Source organism: Sesamum indicum, linkage group LG10, assembly GCF_000512975.1.
Source record: "Sesamum indicum cultivar Zhongzhi No. 13 linkage group LG10, S_indicum_v1.0, whole genome shotgun sequence".
Lineage (NCBI taxonomy): Eukaryota > Viridiplantae > Streptophyta > Magnoliopsida > Lamiales > Pedaliaceae > Sesamum > Sesamum indicum.
The window spans coordinates 1,592,742-1,609,300 of NC_026154.1; the positions used below are offsets into that span (position 1 = coordinate 1,592,742).

The 16,559-nt window shown below is 41.8% G+C and overlaps 3 protein-coding genes across 4 annotated transcripts; 1 reads left to right on the forward strand and 2 right to left on the reverse strand.

The window, feature by feature from the left end:
* On the forward strand, nt 670-1,918 carry LOC105171549 (RING-H2 finger protein ATL2). Its single transcript, XM_011092700.2, has one exon. The coding sequence runs from the start codon at nt 748-750 to the stop codon at nt 1,648-1,650; it is 903 nt and encodes a 300-aa protein (XP_011091002.1). The 5' UTR covers nt 670-747; the 3' UTR covers nt 1,651-1,918.
* LOC105171551 (pectinesterase-like) lies at nt 3,176-5,408 on the reverse strand. Of its 2 annotated transcripts, XM_011092702.2 has the most exons (3): nt 4,330-5,408; nt 4,249-4,281; nt 3,176-4,135 (listed from the first exon to the last, which is right to left on the reverse strand). In XM_011092702.2, exons 1-3 carry the CDS (start codon nt 5,315-5,317, stop codon nt 3,444-3,446), a joined length of 1,713 nt encoding a protein of 570 aa, XP_011091004.1. In that variant the 5' UTR covers nt 5,318-5,408; the 3' UTR covers nt 3,176-3,443. The 2 variants fall into 2 exon arrangements, with proteins under 2 accessions (XP_011091004.1, XP_020552805.1); XM_020697146.1 differs by having other exon boundaries at nt 4,249-5,408.
* Nucleotides 13,657-15,819, reverse strand: LOC105171552 (pectinesterase-like). Its single transcript, XM_011092703.2, has 2 exons — nt 14,730-15,819; nt 13,657-14,616 (listed from the first exon to the last, which is right to left on the reverse strand). The coding sequence occupies exons 1-2, from the start codon at nt 15,748-15,750 to the stop codon at nt 13,925-13,927; spliced, it is 1,713 nt and encodes a 570-aa protein (XP_011091005.1). The 5' UTR covers nt 15,751-15,819; the 3' UTR covers nt 13,657-13,924.

The window sequence follows — 16,559 nt, forward strand, 5'->3', positions numbered from 1 at the left end:
TGTTCAGACAATCAATTTCAGAAACCATAATCTAACACACAATAAAAGTAAATGGGGATTGCTTCATAAATCATAACACTTACTCAAAAAACACACCTAAAGTAAGTAATAAGTGGTATTTTCAGGGATTCAGCAAATATCAAGAGATCTTGACCGTTCATCTCCGAAATCCACAGAATAGTTTTGACTCTGATTTTTCAAATCCCATCTTTTGTTTCCAATGTAAAAAGGGAGGAAAAGAGATAAGAATTTGGACCAAAACTCATTATTAATTCACACACACACACACACTCTCTCATTAATATGGAGAGGGAAAAAGAGGGAAAAAAGAAATGAATAGATAGTAAGTAGTGTATCATCATTTGACCTTTCTTTTCCACACAATTCAATTGACCTTCAGATTTCAGATTTCTGATTTCTCTTTTTACCTCCCAAATTTAACCTGCCATCTTTATTTAAATCCCCACCCAATCCACCTCAATCCACCCATCCCTCTTTGCCCTTTTACGTCAATTCCCACAATCCCGCGTCAACCATGGCGTCTTTTATCAGTTTCAAGTTGGACCCAATTTCTTGACGTCAACACCTTACCATTATAATTCTCACTGAAACCATCAAGAAATTTCCTCCCCTTTTTCTTTTTTCACATATATAACTCCATTTGCTCCTTCCGTTCTTCTCCTCATCAAGAATTCTCTTTCTATTGAAATTTGAACAAGGGTTTTGCTTTTCTTTGAATTTTCGTGCATGGGGGACACGGATCATCAGGAGCTGCGTATTGAGACTGACCCCGGAAAAGGGTATGCCTTGAGTGGTAAAATAATGCTCAGCGCCATTGTTGTGCTCTTCGCCGTCGTCATTTTCATGGTGGGCCTCCATCTTTATGCTAGATGGTACCTCATCCGCCTTCGCCGCCGCCAGCTCGAGCGTCGCCGCCAGCGCCGGATTAGCCGGACCCAAATCGTGCTCTACGCCGACAGCCGCCTCCCCGGGACCGCCGTGGACCGCGGCCTCGAACTTCCTGTTCTTAATTCTCTTCCGGTGTTTCTTTACTCCCTCAAGGCGGAGCAGCCGCCGGTGGAGTGCGCCGTGTGTCTGTCCGAGTTCGAAGATAGGGAAATCGTGCGGCTCCTGCCCAAATGCAACCACTCTTTTCACATTGAGTGTATAGACATGTGGTTCCGTTCTCACTCCACCTGCCCCCTCTGCCGCTCCCCGGTCGAAAAGGTGGCGGAGCGGATGGCGACTGAGGTGAGGGCGAATCAACCGGTGCAGAAACCGAACTCGTCGGAACCGGGCTCCAGTTCCGGGTCAGGGCTCTGCGCCACGTGCCAACACGAGGAGGGGAACGGGGATGGTAACTCTGCACAGCCGGGAGGACGGAGGAAACGGCCGGAATTGGTGGAGGTGAGAATAGACGTGCCGCCGAGGAGGGCCGAATGGGAGAACGAGTTGAGTCAGAGTTCGCCGGCGAGTCGGCTGTTGTCTTTGAAGAGAATTCTGAGCATGGGGAGAAAATCCCCGGCAGGGGTGGGGCCAGCTACGCCTTGCGTGTCGGGAACGAGCAGTGGCGCGGCCGAGTTAGACGTGGAAAATGGGATCGGCGAGTCGAGTGGCGAACCGGGTCGGGTTCAAACACCGAGGGTGTGAAGAGGAAGCAACCATGTAGTTTCAGGGAAAACGACATGGGGCTATTGTTGAAATATCGCGCTTCGAAACGTATCGTAGCGGACACGTGGCGCGCTAAGAGAAGGGATAAGATCCCGAGTAGGCGCTGCTGTGTTTTGACTGCGGTATTTTCTTTTTTCTTTTTTCTTTTTAGAGGGAAAGTGCAGTATTTGTTGTACAGATAAATAGATAGGAAAATATATGGATGAAGTTATCCAGTGAGACAAACTTTATTTTCTTCTTTTATTTACATATTCTAATTTTTCCTTTTTTTTATTTTTAAATATAAATTACAATTTTTTCTCATATATTTATTACTTCTTTAAATTATATTTAATATATCTGTCATTCATTATTATCTAATAAATAAATTCATCCGTTAAAAATTAATTATCTATTTATCATTAAATTAAAAATTTTAATTATTTAATGATTACAAACATTTTTAATTATTGGGTATGAATCAATAATTATGTTCTTAATTACTAAATTGAACATTTATTTTTTCTATTAATAACTTTACTAAAACAAACATATGAAATATTATTGTAAGTATGGGATGGATGTAATTACCACTAAAAAAAAAAAAATAAAGTATGATGTCTCCATAAGTGTGGGGGTGTTTTTCATGTTGAAATATTATTAAAGATTCCATATATATATAAATAGAAAAACGTTAAATAGGTACACTTATAATTGGGCAGGAAGGTACCTCGAAATGCATTGCCTTAAACATTCTCTCTACTTGAAAAGGACTACACTATCATTTTAGTAATTTAAAGAATATTTGAATTTGGTGATATCACTTCAAAAAAAAAAATATTTTTATATCGTCGCTAAATATAATTAATAAAAAATAAAAATTATACATTCTTAGTGATAATTTTAAATTTATTAATTGATATTTTGTTTTTACAGATATCATTTTTTGTTGATCATGTAGTGTATTTGACTGTACGGATAAAGTTATTATATATTTCTATTTGAAACTTATGTAATTTAGAATATTGTTGACTAAATGTACAATAAATCAAACAATAAAATTAGAAAACTCAAAATAAAAATGGATACAAACAACACTAAGTTTATATTTATTGAATTTTATGAGGGGTGGAGGGGGAATGAATTTACCTTTCTTGCCCATAACTCCCACAGACACCATGTGGTGGTGGTACCCAATAGGCGGCTACAGAAAGTCAAAATCCGTGGTCAATGTTCAATTGTATCCCTCCATCAGCACAACGTACACCCCCCCAGATGCAACGTGCCATCCATGTTTCCTTTGTATCATTTGCATAATTAACTAAAATACCCAAATTACCATATATATATATATATAGTTGGTTTTTTTTTCTTATATAAAAATAACCTACGATTGTAATTTATATATGCAGACGAAAAGACAAAAAAAAATCATAAATCTTAATTATTTAATCATATAGCACGTTTTTAAGATTTGAAGTAAACTCAAATAATATATATTCATGGAAAAAATTAAAAAAACAAGTTAAAATAAAATATAATCTATTTCATTCTCACGTAGGTTAAAGTACATAGAAGCTTCTTACAAAATCAATTAGAAAATTATGAATTAAACAAATGAGCTATGATCGATTCTAATCCTAAATGCCGTCACATATGAGGACGACGAACTTAGAGCTACTTATTAATGGAGTCAGTCAAATTAAGTTGACGGGACTCTTTTTTTAGACAAAATTAAAAATTACATCGAGCAAAAGCTGACAAAATTATAAGCAGGTAGAGCACATGAAGACCTAGACCATGCCAGCAACATAAGGAACTCCAGATTGTCTGACCCATTCATCACCTGCAAACAGTCTTCCGGGAGTAAAGCTGTCAGCAATTGCTGGAGTAATAGTCTGGATGCCCTTCCATCTGACCCTCCTCGACATATCCGACCCTGGTCCACGGTTCTTGAACTCCCCGTAGTACAGTGTGTCTAGTGCAAAATTTCCTTGCCACGGTGCCCACCCCTCTGGTGCAATGAACCCGTCAATGAGGGTTTGCATGATGATGGTCCTGGAGAACTGCTTCCAGGGACGTCCGAGGTAAGCTTTCAGTGGAGGTGTAGTGCTGAGGAACGCAGGCTCGGCCAAGATGTGGCAGTTCTGGATCACCGTGACGCCAGTGCTGCGGCGTTCCTTGCGGCCTTGGGCTGTGACCATGCATCCCTGGTTTGCCAACGGCTTGCGGACTATCATCTGGCAATTCTGAAAAACGGCCGCAGCGTCGCCGAAGATAAAGTCAATGGTACCGGTGATGGTGCAGTCGCGGTAGTACTGACGGTAGGCGTGGGCGTAGAGAGTGTCCTGGAAGCCATTCATGTGGACGTTGTAAAAGATGGATTTGTCGCCGGATACGCGAACGGCCACTGCTTGGTGCTTAATGGGCCCGGCGGTGTTCTCGATGCCGATGTCCTTGGCGATGAACCCGTCTCCATTCACGCCTGCAACAAGAAGAATGCATATTTTTGAAACACAATTATTAAGAAATGTGTGGCAGATCAAAGATTAGGGACCATCAAGAAGACTGAATATTGACAAGTTGGAATCAACTGACCAAGAACGGCAGTGTGGAAGGTTTGAACTCCATCTACGTAGTTCTTGCTGCCGCTGATTCTGGTCTTCGTTTGAACTCCATCTACGTAGTTCTTGCTGCCGCTGATTCTGGTCTTCAATGGCCCGTCTCCGATCAACACTACGTTGTTAACCTTCTTTGGAAAGATAACATTCTCTTTGTAAAAACCAGCCTTTACATGAATCACGAACGGGCCATCGCCCTTCTTTGGCAAGGAGTTGATAGCTCCCGTGATGGTCTTAAACTGACCGCTTCCATCTTGCGCCACCACAATATTTGCCTTTAACGTATTCACATTGGCTGTCATTATCCTCCGGGCCTCAGCGTCAACGAAAGGCGGAGGACCAGCAGCATCTGTTACTTTTCCATCAAAGGCAGTCTTGAGGTCTTCCCCGTCCGTTTGATCCACACCGTATGCAAGGCTACCTTCTTCCTCGAGGAGCCTTCCGCTAGTGAATCCTCCCAGCGATAAGGACGAAAAAATCGAGGAGATATCGCCCACCATCGCCAGGCCATTGCTCAAAATCATGCCCGAAGAATGGAGCAGATTCTTCATTTTCTCTCCAGTATCACCTGTGGTGTTCTGAAAGGCGTCAAGGCACGTCTCGTGGTTGGTGATGGCACCACTAAGCCATACCTTGACATCTTCGATGTACTGCTTGAGCTTGGTGATGTCTAAATTGCCGACTCTGTCGAAGGATCTCCTCAGGTCGTCGATGGAGGTGTCGAGCACTTCTTCACACACCTCAAGGGCCCCTTTGGTTCTGTGATCCGTGGCGGCTTGTTTGTATAGGGTGGAGTTCTTGATGGCCTCCTGGATGTCTGTGATGGCGTGGTTGAACGCTACTTTTATAAGCTCCTGAGGGTTGGAGCTGTGGGCATCGGACAGGCTCTTCTCACAGGTTATTTTGTAGTCCACGGAGGTGCAAAGGGCTTGCGCCGCCTTGTTTGAGATGGTGGGAATATCGCCAGTCGCCAAGGGCAAGACCATGGCCACCAGAAGGACGGACGAGAGGCTGGCCATAGCGATTTTCTTCATCTTGGCACCCATTTTTCAGTGATTATTTTCTCTTTATTCTATCTTCTACTTATTTCTATTTTATTAGTACACTCTTCTTGAAACTTATGGAGTGATGTATATGAGGATGATTGGAAAGGTATTTATAGGTAGGTGTTTGAGAGGTGAAAACAGAAATTAGTGAAGAAAGAAAGGGAAGGCTGTGAGAGATTGTAGGGATGATGAGGAGATCCATTCATGCATGCAAATCCATGGACGTGGTGGATCGAGCTGTTTGCCGTCCAGCCCTTAATTCAGTTGACAAAAACCAGTTTGAATTCAGTACTCCAATGATTTTAGGAATATTTCTTTTAAGTTACTTTGATTTTCAATTCACTATTACTACTAGCTAGTGGAAATTAATATATATGTGGTTTACATTAATTACAAATTTAATTACGATACTAACGGTTCATAATATATCCACACTACTTAGTAATTAGTAAATACTTGTGACTGATATATTATATATTGACTAAATTATTCTCAAGACTTAATATTCTTTTTAAAATGATAATTTGTTGATAGTTTTTCTATCAATAATATTCTATTCATGCATGATACAAATTTGGAGTTCAGTATTACAAAATAAATTGAACGATCTTCCGAGTATTTAATATTATTGAAGAAGTAATGTGTAAAATACGAGTTAGTATTCTAATACTAAAGTTGTTAAAGTATTTTAAAAATAAATGAGATGGGCACACTAAGTAAAATAGTAAAAAAATAGTAAACTTAATTTTGAATTGTACAAAAAGTCATGTGGAAGATGATGATAGCAAAACCTATATATGGATAACTGTGTTGAAAAATGAGTGTGATCGAGTTGAGAGTCAGTGAAAGTCAATTGAAAACTTATTACATCCTTCATCTACTTACACCCTAATTTACAAGGGTACGTAGGATGAGAGAAACAGCGAGGCGGTCGAGGATCTTAAGATATATATCTCTGAATTTCTTGGTATGTCTATTTTATTATTATATAATTGTTTTAGTTGTTTGTCATGTCATATGGGTTCATACTCAGTAGGAAAAATATTTGTCGCATCAGTAGGGAAGTAGGTGAAACTAAAGACAGTGGTTACGGCATGTCATCCATGCTGATGTACTTTTATAATTTGTACAATATGACTGATGTGTTCATTGTGATAGATGGGCCCTTAGTTGTAATTGGGCATAAATTTATAGTTGTCTCACTAGTAGGTCGAGGGTAGCGCTAGCTAGGTTGATTGGACTTGTGATTTCATCGCCTGCTAGTGTTGGGTTTATTTGGCATGATGATATCTTAGACTAATTTTGGTTGGACTTTGCTATTGAACTTCAAAAACTAATATTGTAGCACCTTCTAGCGGTACTACCACTGTATCTCCTCTAATTATCTTATTTGGTGTAAACCTTATTTATTTATACATAAATATGCACCACAATCCAGCTCCTATTGAATATATATACATGTAATCTCAATGTCACAACAACACAATCAAATTCTCCTCTACAAGATTATATATATATATATATATATATATCAGGCACCACAAAGTAAAACTATGGTAATTATTTCCACATCAACATTTTTTTAATTGCTCTTTATACATTTTCAAAATGTGAGTTGTATTTTACTTATTAATGAGGAGAAAACTAAATATTGGCCCGACCTAACTAAAATGCAAGGTTTCGTTCTGAAGATATTATCATGGGAAGGTGCAACTATTGAAGATAGAGTACATAGGACATATTATATCATGAGAAGGTGTAGCTACTGATCCCCAGAGGATTGGGAGCATGCTTAAATGGCCAACTCTCACCCACTATCAAGGTACTCAGAGGGTTCTTAGGGCTCATTGGGTATTATAGAAAATTTATCAAAGGGTATGGTGCAATCAGCAAACGTTTAACAACTTTACTCAAGAAAGATGGCTTTGAGTGGAATTCAGAAGCTGAAAGGGTCTTCAATCATCTTAAGGAAATAACGACTAGAACACATGTGTTAGCTATGCCAGATTTCTCTCAACCTTTCACAGTTGAAACTGATGCTTGTGGAAAAGGGATTGGGGTTGTTTTGATGCAAGGAGGTAAACCTATTGCTTACCTTAGCGAGGCTCTATGCACAAAGAATATGGGCTTGTCTATTTATGAAAAGGAGTTCCTAGCACTGCTCCTAGCTGTCACAAAGTGGAGGCATTACCTACAGGATAATCACTTCATTGTCAAAATAGATCAAAAGAGCTTAAAACACATATTATATCAAAGAGTTGACTCCATGTTGCAGCAAAAATAGGTAACTAAATTATTGGGGCTTAACTATGAAGTGCAGTAACCAGAGGTGTAGATGCCTTTTCAAGAGTGGAACATGAGGGAACTAAATTCTCTTCTAATGCCATCAGTGCTCAAATTCCTCTATGGATATAGGAAGTGCAGCCTAGCTATGAGGGAATACCTTGTTTCAAACAATAATTCAAGCCAAATCTTCGGATGCTATGTTTTACCTTGATTATGTTTATAAACCAGGTTTGGTAAGGAAGGGGGGGGGGGTAAAGTGTGTGTAGGGAGCCATGGAGGTGTCAGGAGCAAGATTATCAAATCACTGCATGTCTCAGCATTGGGAGGGCACTCTTGGGTTAATGGCACTTATCAAAGGATTAAACCATTGTTCTACTGGCCTGTAACGAAGCAAGATGTTCAGAAGTGTGAAACTTGAAAAAGATCTAAGCATGAAAACAACCTCTATCTTGGGTTGTTGCAGCCATTGCTTATCCCAAAGCAAACATGGTCTTGTATATCCATGGATTTCATCGTGGGCTACCTAACTTTGAAGGAAAAAACTCTATCCTAGTAATTGTTGACAGACTGACAAAGTACTCTCACTCCACAGCACTCAAACACCCTTACGCAGCTACAATTGTTGCCAAGGTCGTCTTTGATAGCATATACAAGTTATATGGGCTTCCAGTTAGCATAGTGAGAGATAGAGACATGGTATTTACCATCCATTTCTGGAAGGAGTTGTTCACACTTTCTGGGGTATCCTTGGACATGTCCTCATCCTACCACCCTCAGAGTGATGAACAAATAGAGAGGGTAAATCAGTGCTTGAAAAACTATCTAAGGTGCATGTGCCATCAACCCAAAAAGTGGGCTCAATGGTTAACTTTACCCGAATATTGGTTCAACACCAACTTCGATAAAGGATTGAAAGCCACACCATTCCAAGCCCTCTGTGGTTATCTTTCCCATCAGTTAACCTTGGGTCCTTATCTTTAGAATCACCGTACTGAAGTTGAGGAATTGATAAAGGAAAGAGTCAAAGTGATCCAACTGCTAAGGGTTAAACTCCACCAAGCTCAACGAAGAATGAAAATTTATGCTGATAAGAAGAGATCATAAAGAGAATTTGAAGTGGGAGATGAGGTGTTTCTAAAGTTACAACCATACAGACATACTTTAGTCTCACTTAGAAGGAAATTGAAGCTCACAGCAAAATACTTTAGAACATACAAGGTGACTGTGAATATTGGGAAGGTTGCTTACAGGCTGGACTTGCCCCCAGGTTCTAAAGTCCACCTTATCTTTCATGTTTCACTACTAAAGAAGAAGATTGGTTCCAAATACTTGAAGAAACCTTCCCTATTCCTTCTAGTGACGCCCAGAAGCGCAAACTAGAGGATAGGCTGGAGCGTTTGGGAAATGAAAATGCTAAATTGAGAGAGACTAAGAAGGAAATAATAGGGCACTACCAACAATTGGAGAGAGAAATGAGGCAGTTGAAGGAGGAAGCGGCCGGCCACGAGGGTATCATGAAGAGAGCAGTGGAGAAGGCAGTGATGGACTTTTCTAATTCTGAAGAGGGCAAAAATTTCTTGGAGGCCTACTGGGAGAGTTGTTTGAAGGACTTTAAAGGGTCCCTCGAGTACCAGCAGGAGGTATCTAAGATAGCAGGGTCCTTCTTCGAGTACGGCTTCTCGGCCTACAAGGAGCAGTTTCCGGCTCAAGGGTATTCCCCATGCAGGAGATGAGCCCTCCTTCCTTAACCTTGTCACTGCTTTAGATAATGCACCTGATCCTTTTCCCAGACCCTTCGTCCAAGGAGAGGGAGTCTTCCCCCCGGACTCAGGTTAGTTTCCTTCTTCCTCTTCTGTTTGTATTTTTCTTGCCTCTACAGTGATCCTTTGTAATGTCTCGCAGAACGAGATTTGGACAATCTACTGGGGGAAGCTGAGGCAGAAGTAAGGAGTCCGCCATATAAAGCAGCAATTGATGCCACAACAAGGGATCTCCAGAGAGAGTGTGCTTCCGAAGGGAAGAAAGAGGGACCCTCTCAAGCTAGTGATACAACTCCTCCTGTCGCCACTTCATCTGCTGCCGATACTCCTCTTGAGAAGAAGTGGAAGACCCCGCTTGTGGAGAGAAAAATTGATGTATTGTGACTGTTGGTTGAAAATAATTTATTTTCTTTGCTTTGCCTGTTATCCCCATTGAAAATAATTTAATTTTTTGCTCCATTGGGATATTTTTAATTCCCCCCTAGCCGTGTTTTAGGCCAAGGGTCTGGTAATGCGATTTGATGGTTCCTGCTTTCATATTTGCTATTCACATTAGGGAATAAGGCTATGTTCTTGGTGTGTTGATATCTGTAGATTTTGTTCTGATGAGGGGTCCCCCCTTACCTTTTTGGAGGAATGTCACCAAAACCTCTCTGAATAGAAGGCTCTTTGTGCCTTCTTTTTCATGGAAGGAGCCTCCACTATGCTACTTGATCAGAGATTGTTGTCATTCTTCTTGACTGGTGTTTCCTAAGGTCCTCCTTACATTCTTTGAGTGGACTGGTTCCTTCATTTTTTCCTTACAGGATGTGTCCTTAACCCTTTTTGTAAGCGAGTGTTTGAACAGTATATTACAAAATATATATTTATAAAAAAATAATGAAGTATAAAGTAAATGAGGGCTTAGGATGGGAGCCTTAAGAGGTCCCTTTAGCGATGGAAGCCTGCGTGAATTTTGATAGGGCTTACTCATCGACAAAATTTATGCCTTTTTGTCCTTATGGGATGACTCATTGGGGGATGTCTCTCGGGAGAACAATTATTTAGAAAGGGCCCTTCTAGAGAGCCTATGGGAGAACGCCCTGCAGGAAGACATTTTTGGAAGGGATCCTTCAGGAGGACTTATTGTTGGGATGCCCTGTAGGAGGATATCTGTAGGTCTTTTAGGAGGACTTATTGTATGATGCCTTACGAGAGGACAACTTTAGGGGGATCCTTTAGGAGGACTTATTGTAGAATGTTTAGTGTATAATAGGGGTAACCTTTTTCATGAGTAGTATCTTTTGAGGTTATGAATATTCCATGGTCGTGATATCGGACGTCCTTCAAGGTCTTCTAATTCATAAGCACCTTGTCCTAATATTGCTGTGACCTTGAAGGGCCCAGGTGGGGTCCAGTTTTCCCACAGGTCTCAATGTATCTACCCTCCGTAACACAATGTCACCTACTTGAAGGCTTCGTGTCTTCACTCTTATACTATGAGCATTAATCATTGTGCTTTTATAGCTTTGGATTCGAATGAAAGCTTTTTTCCTCAGTTCTTCGATGAGGTCCAAGTTTTCTTTCAGCAATTCCTTGTTATTTTCTTCTAAGAAGCGTAGGATTCTATGGGAGGGTACCCCCAACTCCACTGGGATGATTGCTTTGGTCCCATATACCATGGTGAAGGGCCTTTCTCCTGTAGATTCTCTAGGGATTGTGCGATATGCTCATAAGACACTGGTTAGCTCCTCCGTCCAATTTTCTCCAACTTATTCTAAACGTCTTTTAATCCTTTGAACAAGTATTCGGTTTGTGACCTCTACTTGTCTGTTGGCTTGGGTGTGTGCTACTGATGTGAATCTCTGCTTGATATGCAAACCCTTACACTAGTATTGTATTTTGTGGCCTTGGAATTGTCGACTGTTGTTTGAGATTATTTTTTGAGGGAGTCTAAAGCGACAAATGATGTTACGGCTAGAAATACCCTGCCCGTAGTGCTTTGTTGACAAGCATCCAGATGCCTGCATGTGCTCCACAACAACCGCTATGTATTTCTTTTAAAACAAGGACCCCTTCTGGTAGAGATAGGCATCTGAGCAGATGAAAGATTTCTTATAGAGGGACCACTTGCAATAGGAAACGAGAAGCTCAGGCCTTAAGCCTGGCAGCCTCCCACCTGTCGCCCTAGAGAAGTTCTTCTTCCAACCATTGGATGACGGGGACCCTCTAGTCGTTCGAGGAGGACACAGCTTGAATGCAGACTGGGGGCCCTTGGTTGAGGGAGGTATTGTATGGTGATACGTCTTGTTCTAAAATCCTCTAGGGTGTTGGCTAATTTAGAGAGACAGTCAGCTTTCATGTTTTCCTCTCTTGGAATCTGAATGATTTGAAAAACTCTTGAAACATGTTTTGAGTTCTGCCATCTGTTTGAGATACTAGATCATATTCTCTTCCTTGGCTTCATAGGAGCCTTCTATTTGCTTTACAATCAACTGGGAATCCGAATAGGCTATTACATATTTGGTTCTTACGTCATGCGCCATTTTGAGTCACGTCATGAGTGCTTTGTATTTAGCTTCATTTTTGGAGGTTTTGAATCCAAATTTAACAGCGAACTCCGAGTCTTTTCCTTAAGGTGAGGTCAGGACCATGCCTACGCCACTGCATTGGAAGGTAGATGACCGATCCATGTGTAACAGCCATTCCTCAGCTTATGGAGTATCATTTTCAGATGTTCCTATAATCTTAGAGACAAAATCGGCCAGGGCCTAAGCCTTGATGGTGGTTCTGGGTAGGTATGAGATGTCATATTCTCTTAGTTCCACCGCCCATTTCACCAATCGCTCTGAGGTATCTGGTTTGCCTAGCGTTTGTTTTAAGGGTAAGTTGGTCTTCACTCCGATAGGATGCGAGAGAGGATACGGGTGCAATCTCCTGGAAGTGGTGCCAACGTGAGGGCCATCTTTTCTATGAGGGTGTACCATCATTATGCTCCATTGAGGACCTTGTTGACATAATAGATCGGCTTTTGTTTTCCTTTCTCTTCACGAATCAGCATGGAGCTGATTGCTTGAGGGGTGGTTGACAGGTAGACATAAAGGATATCCCTTGGGGAAGGCTTCACCAACAGGGGAGTCCCTGCTAGATATTGTTTGAGGTTCTTAAAAGTTTGTTGGCAGGAGTCATCCCACTTAAAATCTTTCACTTTTCGAAAGATTTTGAAGAAATGCAGCCTTTTTTTCTGCTGATTTAGAGATAAATCAGCTTAGTGCCGCTATCCTTCCGAGGGAGTGTTGGGGCAAATCATCCACTAATCGGGGTTAGAGATGTTCCTGCAATGACTTTCAAAGCCTAATTGTTATCAAGTGCCTCCACAGCCTTTTGCTTGTTTGCGGGATTGCTGGGGGTTTTCATGGTAACTCACGTATTCAACTCAAAGTTTTCCATAAATGGCGCCACTTGATACGTGCGTTTTTAGCATGGATCTAATAAGTCTGGACCTTGATGATGGACTTGGGCTGATCAAACAAAAGAACTTGAAATATGGCACCTGGAAAACAACACGTTAGCAATCCGACGTTCAAATTAGTCTCGAATTTAGGAATAAATAATCATAAAAATAAATTATAATAAGAATCCAGATATGATTAAGAAATTTGTAGAAGAAATTATAATCAGAGTGTAATTTGATAGCTAAAGCTAGAGTAGAGAACAATTTTCCGGATTTTGAAATGTATCCCTATTGGGGGACTGCACCTGTATAAATAAAGGGGGCATCCCCTTTTGTTAGGACTCTGCATACTACTTGTATTCTCGAAAATGGGCACGAGATACATGTGGATAAAGCATTATGTGACCTTATCTCCAACTAATCATCTTGCAACAACACGCCTTTGCCTGGGGTAGGACTCCCTGCATGCGGAAACTCCTATTCTACGGGGAATTCATCTAGGTTTAGGAGGACCGAGTATTGGGGGTGCCTCCCTTCTCCTGAACTGTCCTAATTGGTTATTGAATGTGAGTCTAAGGTTTGAAAAGCATTTTATTAGGCGTTCTCCCTAGGCCAGATCTGTGGGCCTTCTGGTGAGCTACCCTCTTCTTGAACTAATGGGCTCAATTTGGACTCTATAACTCCTTTTTGGACCAAACCTATTTAGGCCGTACCCATCAATATATATGCAGAACAAAAGACAAAAAACTCATAAATATTAATTATTTAATCAAACATAACATTTATACTTATATAGCATGTTTTTAAGATTTGAAATAAACTCAAATAATATATATTCATGGAAAAAATTAAAAAACAAGTTAAAATAACATATAATCTATTTCATTCTCACGTAGGTTAAAGTACATGGAAGCTTCTTACAAAATCAATTAAAAAATTATGAATTAAACAAATGAGCTTGATCGATTCTAATCCTAAATGCCGTCACATATGAGGACGACCAACTTAGAGCTACTTATTAATGGAGTCGAGTCGAATTAAGTTGACGGGACTCTTTTTCTAGACAAAACTAAAAATTACATCGAGCAAAAGCTGACAAAATTATAAGCAGGTAGAGCACATGAAGACCTAGACCATGCCAGCAACATAAGGAACTCCGGATTGTCTGACCCATTCATCACCTGCAAACAGTCTTCCGGGAGTAAAGCTCTCAGCAATTGCTGGAGTAATAGTCTGGATGCCCTTCCATCTGACCCTCCTCGACATATCCGACCCTGGTCCACGGTTCTTGAACTCCCCGTAGTACAGTGTGTCGAGTGCAAAATTTCCTTCCCACGGTGCCCACCCCTCTGGTGCAATGAACCCGTCAATGAGGGTTTGCATGATGATGGTCCTGGAGAACTGCTTCCAGGGACGTCCGAGGTAAGCTTTCACTGGAGGTTTAGTGCTGAGGAACGCAGGCTCGGCCAAGATGTGGCAGTTCTGGATCACCGTGACGCCAGTGCTGCGGCGTTCCTTGCGGCCTTGGGCTGTGACCATGCATCCCTGGTTTGCCAACGGCTTGCGGACTATCATCTGGCAATTCTGGAAAACGGCCGCAGCGTCGCCGAAGATAAAGTCAATGGTACCGGTGATGGTGCAGTCGCGGTAGTACTGACGGTAGGCGTGGGCGTAGAGAGTGTCCTGGAAGCTATTCATGTGGACGTTGTAAAAGATGGATTTGTCGCCGGATACACGAACGGCCACTGCTTGGTGCTTAATGGGTCCGGCGGTGTTCTCGATGCCGATGTCCTTGGCGATGAACCCGTCTCCATTCACGCCTGCAACAAGAAGAATGCATATTTTTAAAACACAATTATTAAGAAATGTGTGGCAGATCGAAGATTAGGAACCATCAAGAAGCCTGAATATTGACAATTTGGAATCAACGGACCAAGAACGGCAGTGTGGAAGGTTTGAACTCCATCTACGTAGTTCTTGCTGCCGCTGATTCTGGTCTTCAATGGCCCGTCTCCGATCAACACCACGTTGTTAACCTTCTTTGGAAAGATAACATTCTCTTTGTAAAAACCAGCCTTTACATGAATCACGAACGGGCCATCGCCCTTCTTTGGCAAGGAATTGATAGCTCCCGTGATGGTCTTAAACTGACCGCTCCCATCTTGCGCCACCACAATATTTGCCTTTAACGTATTCACATTGGCTGTCATTATCCTCCGGGCCTCAGCGTCAACGAAAGAAGGAGGACCAGCAGCGTCAGTTACTTTTCCATCAAAGGCAGTCTTGGGGTCTTCCCCGTCCGTTTGATCCACACCGTATGCAAGGCTACCTTCTTCCTCGAGGAGCCTTCGGCTAGTGAATCCTCCCAGCGATAAGGACGAAAAAATCGAGGAGATATCGCCCACCATCGCCAGGCCATTGCTCAACATCATGCCCGAAGAATGGAGCAGATTCTTCATTTTCTCTCCAGTATCACCTGTGGTGTTCTGGAAGGCGTCGAGGCACGTCTCATGGTTGGTGATGGCACCACTTAGCCATACCTTGACATCTTCGATGTACTGCTTGAGCTTGGTGATGTCTAAATTGCCGACTCTGTCAAAGGATCTCCTCAAGTCGTCGATGGAGGTGTCGAGCACTTCTTCACACACCTCAAGGGCCCCTTTGGTTCTGTGATCCAAGGCGGCTTGTTTGTATAGGGTGGAGTTCTTGATGGCCTCCTGGATGTCTGTGATGGCGTGGTTGAACGCTACTTTTATAAGCTCCTGAGGGTCGGAGCTGTTGGCACCGGACAGGCTCTTCTCACAGGTTATTTTGTAGTCCACGGAGGTGCAAAGGGCATGCGCCGCCTTGTTGGAGTTGGTGGGACTGTCGCCAGTCGCCAAGGGCAAGACCATGGCCACCAGGAGGATGGACGAGAGGCTGGCCATAGCGATTTTCTTCATCTTGTCACCCATTTTTCGGTGATTATTTTCTCTTTATTCTATCTTCTACTTATTTCTATTTTATTAGTACACTCTTCTTGAAACTTATGGAGTGATGTATATGAGGATGATTGGAAAGGTATTTATAGGTAGGTGTTTGAGAGGTGAAAACAAAAATTAGTGAAGAAAGAAAGGGAAGGCTGTGAGAGATTGTAGGGATGATGAGGAGATCCATTCATGCATGCAAATCCATGGACGTGGTGGATCGAGCTGTTTGCCGTCCAGCCCTTAATTTAGTTGAGAAAAACCAGTTTGAATTCAGTACCCTCATGCTAGTAATTAAATCTACAATTTTAGGAATATTTCTTTTAAGTTACTTTGGTTTTCAATTCACTATTACTACTATCTACTGGAAATTAATATATATGTGGTTTACATTAATTACCGATTTAATTACGATACTAACGGTTAATAATATATCCACACTATTTAGTAATTAGTAAATACTTTTGACTGATATATTATATATTGTGTTAGTAATTCTCGGTGGCCCAAGTGAAAGAGCCGGCCCACTTCGGCAGCCCAAGAACCCGACCCGAGAACCCGACCCACGAACCCACTACTTAAAGGTTTTTTGGCTGAACCCTAAATCACTCTTGTCTTTCCCTCTCTCACTTGCGCCGACAGTCGTCTCCTTCCTCCCTTTTCTCTGTGATTCTGTTTCCTTCTCCTTGCCGCGATTCATGGCTCCCTTCCTTAACCAACGTGATGGTTTTAGGAAGGTGACCGAAGCCTTCCTTCTCCTCCATCACGTCCGACCCTATAAATGAGACGTCGTCTCC

Excerpts from the sequence above, each read along its gene's own strand:
- LOC105171549 (XM_011092700.2), top strand. The coding sequence starts at position 748 with ATGGGGGACACGGATCATCAGGAGCTGCGTATTGAGACTGACCCCGGA.
- LOC105171551 (XM_020697146.1), bottom strand. The coding sequence starts at position 5,317 with ATGGGTGCCAAGATGAAGAAAATCGCTATGGCCAGCCTCTCGTCCGTC. Across the intron at positions 4,136-4,248 it reads CTTCCACACTGCCGTTCTTG|GCGTGAATGGAGACGGGTTC; the intron begins GTCAGTTGATTC and ends TTCTTGTTGCAG.
- LOC105171552 (XM_011092703.2), bottom strand. The coding sequence starts at position 15,750 with ATGGGTGACAAGATGAAGAAAATCGCTATGGCCAGCCTCTCGTCCATC. Across the intron at positions 14,617-14,729 it reads CTTCCACACTGCCGTTCTTG|GCGTGAATGGAGACGGGTTC; the intron begins GTCCGTTGATTC and ends TTCTTGTTGCAG.